This window comes from Haliotis asinina, chromosome 14 (assembly GCF_037392515.1).
Source record: "Haliotis asinina isolate JCU_RB_2024 chromosome 14, JCU_Hal_asi_v2, whole genome shotgun sequence".
NCBI lineage: Eukaryota > Metazoa > Mollusca > Gastropoda > Lepetellida > Haliotidae > Haliotis > Haliotis asinina.
This window is the reverse complement of record NC_090293.1, coordinates 46,911,222-46,918,105: the sequence shown is the minus strand read 5'-3', so window position 1 is coordinate 46,918,105 and position 6,884 is coordinate 46,911,222. Positions and strand designations below refer to the sequence as shown.

General features: G+C 40.6%; 1 protein-coding gene across 2 annotated transcripts; it reads right to left on the bottom strand.

The window, feature by feature from the left end:
• Nucleotides 1–1,021: 1,021 nt before the first annotated feature.
• Nucleotides 1,022–5,606, bottom strand: LOC137261122 (alcohol dehydrogenase-like). Of its 2 annotated transcripts, none has more exons than XM_067798815.1 (7): nt 5,378–5,606; nt 4,232–4,403; nt 4,016–4,085; nt 3,067–3,339; nt 2,564–2,865; nt 2,277–2,426; nt 1,022–2,057 (listed from the first exon to the last, which is right to left on the bottom strand). In XM_067798815.1, the coding sequence occupies exons 2-7, from the start codon at nt 4,391–4,393 to the stop codon at nt 1,926–1,928; spliced, it is 1,089 nt and encodes a 362-aa protein (XP_067654916.1). In that variant the 5' UTR covers nt 4,394–4,403; nt 5,378–5,606; the 3' UTR covers nt 1,022–1,925. The 2 variants fall into 2 exon arrangements, with proteins under 2 accessions (XP_067654916.1, XP_067654915.1); XM_067798814.1 differs by having other exon boundaries at nt 3,989–4,085; nt 5,378–5,510.
• Nucleotides 5,607–6,884: the final 1,278 nt, after the last annotated feature.

Here is a 6,884-nt window from a genome sequence, read left to right as displayed (position 1 = left end):
ATTCTGAACACAAGAGTTCGATTACCCACATGGGTACAATCAGGGATACTCTACAACCTCTTTATAGGCTCCCTGGTACAATGTGTGAAGCCCATTTCCGGTGTCCCCCCGTCATGATATTGCTGGAATGTTGGTGCAAGGGGCGTATTGCCATACTCACTCCTTACGTGCATTGATATTCTATCACCCAGTTCTCTGCCGTACGACCTTTGCAAGAACAGCATAACCAGCGTTACGACATCCGTGAGTCTATGATAAACTATTCATTTACGACATGTCGTAACTTACGAACGCTTGGTTACCGTGACCCTCATCATCGCCGTATTAACCAGTGAGTAGAATATAACGACCCAAGTAACCTAACCACTCATTCCCTGACACAATTACGGTATGTACGTTTCATTTCTATGCACACACGTTTTCTTCGCTTGTGGCCAAGCACACACCTTAACAACCAGAAGTGAACATGGATCCAAAACCCCACCGTGGCAGAACAGTATCGCCTCATAACACAGAGCGCTCGCAAGGATACTCATGTCAACCAATCAATGCTTGCAACACTGCGTTCACGTAGGCACCGACTGATCTGATCTACCCTTGCTCCAAAGCCTTCATTAATTTAAGTCAGCAAAAGTAAACAAAGCTTTTCCTCAGAACACTTCCTCGGCTGAAGAACGTCTTTCTCTTCTGTGGATGTGCACATATATAAATCTAGAGATTGTGATCTTGTCTTTACTCCAATGGGGACATGTACCAATGAATACTGCTCCAGAAACGGGCTTCTCAACAAAGAAACATTTGTGAGCCCGATTACAATAGCACTGAGATTGGAAATCGATTACAGAATACATGTCATTGCAGGCCATTACCTGTATTCTGTTAAACACTGTCACTTCAAAATCAATCTTATGCTTTGGATAAAAATTCATTTTCAAACCAAGCAGAATTCAGTGGTACATGGTACCTCTAATCCACAAAACCTCCTCCTTGGTGTTGACAAAGTCACCACAAAACTCACAGATGAATTCTTAATATTTTTTTATTTAAGTATTTTTCAAACTTTTTCTTTGCTCTCAAGACTTTATACAAAAACACCGGGCACACTTACTCAATCTTTCGTACAATATTTACATAAATATACATACAAAAACCTGAACTATGAACAATCTCCCATCCATTCTGAACACGTCTGAACAAGTGTACATACCTGTACACTGACCACAACAAAAATGCCATTCAATAAGTTTTTAGGTCAACATCACAGTGGTGGAATAATCAATTCCAGTCAAATGAGTAAAGAGTTATGTCCCCTTTCAATCACTATGTTTAAGTAAATGACCGACTGATCGGCCAAGCACTAGGGGCACATCACATAAGTTAAGCACTTCATACAATAGCGATTGTTATAGGTCCTTTTCTCCCAAAGATAATCACAAGCACTATTTTGCTACTTGTTCCTCCAGTATGATATCTGAGAGTCTTCATGAATATTATCAAATGTGAATATCCTAAGCTGGAAGAGAGTGCTCTGCTACTGTCATCACGTGTCATGTTCACATTGTCTATCAGGTGAGCTAGACCTAGTGTGATCCTACTCCATGTTTGATCATCGAGCAAGACTAGTAACATCAGATCTTCGAAAGGAACTTTCATCGTGGGCAATCAAGCTCTTGAAAGACTTCGATCAAGGTCCCCAACAATCTTGCTCCACTTGGAGGAAGTGTCGGAAACCGTGGTACGTTTGTTGTCACGGCAATGGATACTGCAACCAGCGCCCATGGCAACACATCACTGCTTGCAACACACATTCCTGAAGTCACATGCCATCTTGGCGCAGCACCATCAAAGTTCCTGGTAACATGATCAAGGTCACCTTGGACTCTATTGAAAGTATTGTAGCACAGTTTAAACTCTGGTCCTCAAAGTCAGTTATCCACACTGGATGTACTGTTGGCAAACTTGAAGATGGCTCTTCCTGTGATTCTACACTCGCTCAAATCTTCATAAACCTGGTTGGCATCTTCAACATTGAAAATGTTGTACAGCGGGGCACGCAGCTGCAAAAGAGAGGAATTATATATATATGTTCAAACTGTACACCATCATAATATACATATATATGTATTTTGTGGACAAACTGCCTCAAATTATTAGAAACAAGATTGAAAGGTAAAATAGGATTATGTCATAAGACATGTTTAATGTCCTGCACAGCTATTTATATAACATGTATCATGCTATGGGTAGCATTACAAATCAAATGATAATGAACTCACCTCTCCTCGAGACACTGCATCAACAAGTTCTTGCAGCTGATTGAGATTTCCCTTGGGGATTCCGACAATGCTCTGCTGCTTGGCAGCCAGGGCGTTGAGGCTGATGCTAACTTCTGTCATGCTGTTACCGCCAACGAGTATAAGACCCTCCTGAAAATACAATCACAATCATGAAAATTGACATGATCATAATGTCCGCTAAACATAAAATTAATCCCACAGTGACAAATCAAAGCACTGAATTCAGTTTGATTGATTTAATACATTGATTTTACATGAACACTCACCCTATTTAGAACTTTCAGAGATCTGCTCATGGTTCTTGGGGAGCTGACAAAGTCGATGATGATGTCGACACCACCTCGGCAGGCATCAAGAGTTCTCTCAACAATGTACTCCTCATGGTCCTCTTCATTCCAGTGAATAATGTCGTAACATTCATGGTCCTGAGCTGTGAGAAGTTTATCAATGCTGTTGTCGGCTACAAATAGCTTCACATTCGAGCAGTTGGGTCCCATGATGTATTGGGCAATTCGCAACGACCAGAGTCCAAGTCCACCAGCGCCTACTATGAGAACATTGACGCAGGCTGGAAAAAATACCAAATAGCTGTGGTCAATGTAAAGTCTAAGCTTCAGAAATACAATCACAAAACTTCACGCGTCATTCATTATTTGTCACATGACAAAAAAATACATTTGGTTATCAAACTTCAGAATCTTCATGAGAAGAATGTAAAAACTCATTGCAAAATCAATCATACAGATTTGTTTAAATTCAGGGTACTTACATTTCACTTTCTGGAGCTTCTCCACATGTGGTTTGGCGCATGTGACAGCAGCGTAAGCAGTGAGAGCACCACCGGGCAACATGGCGGCCACATCCAAGCCCAAGTTCTGAGGTAGTTGAAGAATACATCCTGCGTCTTGTACAGGGATATACTCAGCGTACCCAGAACTTGCAAGACTGTCCTCTGGAAACAGGATCACTTTGTCGCCTGGGGTGTAATTACAGTTGGGAATTGTGTTGCAGACATCGTGAATAACCCCGGCAATTTCATACCCTGAAACAAAAATGTTGTCACTGTAGAGTTGCGTCCCTTTGACCACCGTCTCCAAGGGTTCATCAATGCAGTCTAAAACACTTTTACTAAAAAAAAGGAAATAGGAGCTAGTGTCTAATTCTACATCTAAGTGTTAACTAGTAAATACTGTCCATTTCTTCCAACATGGTGTAACATCAGCCAAAATCAATTTTTCTCGCCTCATCCATCAAATGAATGTATACAATTTCAAAATTTGAATCATTATTACCAAAAGCAGAATATCCAAATTGAAGAATCCACGTCATTGTACACGAACTATATTAGCAAGCTATTGTTTTTCTGTTCAATCATATTTCCTTTCCACTTGTACGATGAACTTTCACATTCCCTCCTCATAAAGAACTACAGTGTGTTTAGATTTCCCCCATAACTATTTGACTTCAATTTTCCTAACTCAAATGTGACCAGGTGAAATGCAAGCAACAGTAAACACTTTTTGTCATTTTTTTTCATACAAGGCACATAATTACAATTTAAAAAACCCACTAAACCTATATTGATGCACATGAACTGAAAGAATTAAAATTAACCCCAGGGAAATCATTAACTGTGCTACAATTGTAAGGCTGTGAGGATTGAGAAGCATTGGTTTAGCTGAAGTGCACACCTGGATAAAGTGAAGTGTCTCTAATACCTGGAAAGCGAGGTCGGACTCCCCGTTTCTTCATCTGACCCTCGTTATAACACGCTCCGGCATAGCACACCTGTGAACGTTAATAAAACCAATACAGAAGTCAGTTTAACAACATTTCAATACAAAACTGATCAGAAATAAATGTAACGTGTAATCACAAAATATTCTGGAATTTCCTTGTAAAATGGATGTATTCAGATGAATTGAAATATTTACCTTGACTAGAATGCCACCCTTCGGGGTCTCTGGTACAGCCATTGTTGATGAAACTTCAGCGAACGGGCCGCCCATCTGTGATGAGGACATGCCCAGTTGTTGGGACATGTTCTCTCTCTTCATGACTTGAACTTCGTTTCTGTTGAGTTCGTTGTCCAACATCGTGATATATCTGAAGAGTAAATTGATGGAACTCCACTTAAATACAAACGACTTGTTGACAGCAACACGAAACACTACCTGTAGTTTACAACTAAAATCGTATGAGTTTCGTCACAGTCCAACGTAAACAACAGGATGTCGTAAACAGAACTACACAACGTAAACAGGGGGATTAAATTAAATGAATGAGAGAGGCTTGTTTAGTTCACAGCGTCTACTGAACTAGGTCATGCAGGACAAACGTGTTTACAACTATGGCCTTCAGCGAAATGCGTTTAATGTTTGCAAACGTCCTAGGTCACCAATGTCCATTAGCCAATCAGAGCTCAAGGGCGGAGTCTAGCCGCGTCTTTGTGCACGGGAAGCACTTCCAACAGCTCAGCTTTACCCCCCGAGATGAAAAAAACCACTAAAAGTTCCACAGAAACCACCATGCTAAATGAAATGAATTGTTTCCTCTCAAAATGTGTGTAAGCGCATCAGAAGACATGCCATGTACAAAGCATTTGAGCCGATTGTGCAATCAGCTGTTGTGTTCATTCACAACGCTATTTCTTGCAATTGCACAAAATATAGCTTCACCGCGAACATAAATAGCATTAGATTTAATCCAGACCAACTATGAACTAATACGGCAGTCGACGGGCACCTTTGACAACATTATCATAAATCAGATATATACGCCCCAATCTTCAATCCCCAAGCCCCCGACGAAGGTCTAACATATTGTATCCAGAAATATTACTTCAAACGACAACCCGTAAAATCATGAAAATTGGTGAAGTAGGTTCTACTTCTGTAAGAACTTATCATAAAGGACTAACGTAACATCTATCATACAAATATAACAGAATATTTCCCTTCCATTCAATGTCAAACTTGCCACCGAGATGAAAGTCATCCCACAAACTCACAAAACTAGGATCGCGCACTTATTCACCGAACGTTTTACAAAATCCAACGAAGATAAGTCATAATTCTCACCTTCCAAACAGATTAAGTAAATCCTTCTAGTTGAAATATCCAAAGTTCACGATACGTCCTCCCCTCTCGAAGCGTCTCGCGGTAATGGTGCGAAATGCGGTTATCGGGCAACTATATAGGCATACTGGGAATCACCCTTTGTCCACGTGAACGGTGGCATAAACAGCCAGATACTTGGGGTCAAGGACGTCGTTGCTTCGCTTCTGACATCCGAAGGGACAGGTCGGAGCTGAGAACCAACAATATTGACCGTACTTATTTCCAGTAACAGAGACGTGTTCGGGGTTAACTGATGTGACAAATAATATTTTCATACGTTAGATATGCCTGTGCCATTGCATTGAAAATGTTGTAACGGCATTGTTATTTTTCATCGGAGCAAACAGTGTGATCGGATATGGAGTATGCACATTACCTGTCGGGTCTCTTATTCTAATTATAGATCTCGAGTAAGAGGGGATTCCACGCAGCTATCAGCTGATCGACGGTTTCTCATTCGCTACAGAGGAGAGAACGGTGTGATTCACGGTGCACGCTGCATAGGTAGGCGAAACACGCCGGAAATAAATGATCAAACCTTAAATTTGAGTTATATCATTAAAATTCGAAATGTTTTTGAAATTTGCAGAAGGCCTTGTATAGAGAATTATAAACTGCCTGACCGATTTTTCTGACGATCGATTGAATCCTCCAGAACGGAAATTGATGAAATGGGCACCTGTCACAGATCTCATTCAGAATTAGATGTATTTCGGGTAATATTTTCTGAAGGAAAATTACACTCAGTTGGATTCTGTTGTCACATACGAATTGAGTGAGTGACATCATCGTTTTTGTCTATTTCAGCAATGTGATTGTGTCAGGGTTTAAATATAGCATATCAGCTGATATTGATCGCCGGCTGAACATGAAGATTTCACGTGCTGCAGCAAGGGAGTTAATCCCCCTCAAACAATAACTTGTTTACTGCATTTTGACGTTCAACTGAAATGTACTCGCTGTTAAAAAAGAACTGTTAAAACAAATATTTGGCGTGGATGCTAGTTCGTCTTGTATGTTCATTTACTGGTTTGACGTTTAACACAACACTCAACAATATTTCAGCTAGCTACCATACAATCCTGTGATTGACTTGACGACCTTTGATGTACACAGCTAGGTTACAATGACATGACAACCGACAGGCCTGTCCAACCGATTTGTCTGCATTTACATTGATATGATGATTAGGATAAGGATGTGATAATGATGAATCGCGCAAAACACGATGAAAGTAAGATGATACCAGTATATCAGTGAATCCGTGAATATAAGGGTTAGAACTGGTCGCCATGAAATCATTACTCATCGTGAGAGGCGACTAACGATGAGGCTTGTTGACACGTCATCGGTTTCCAAATGCGCGGATCGATGCTCATGTTGTTGATCACTGGATTGTCTGGTCCAGACTCGATTATTTACAGACCGCCGCCATATAACATAGCTGAACGTGGCGTAAAACTAAACT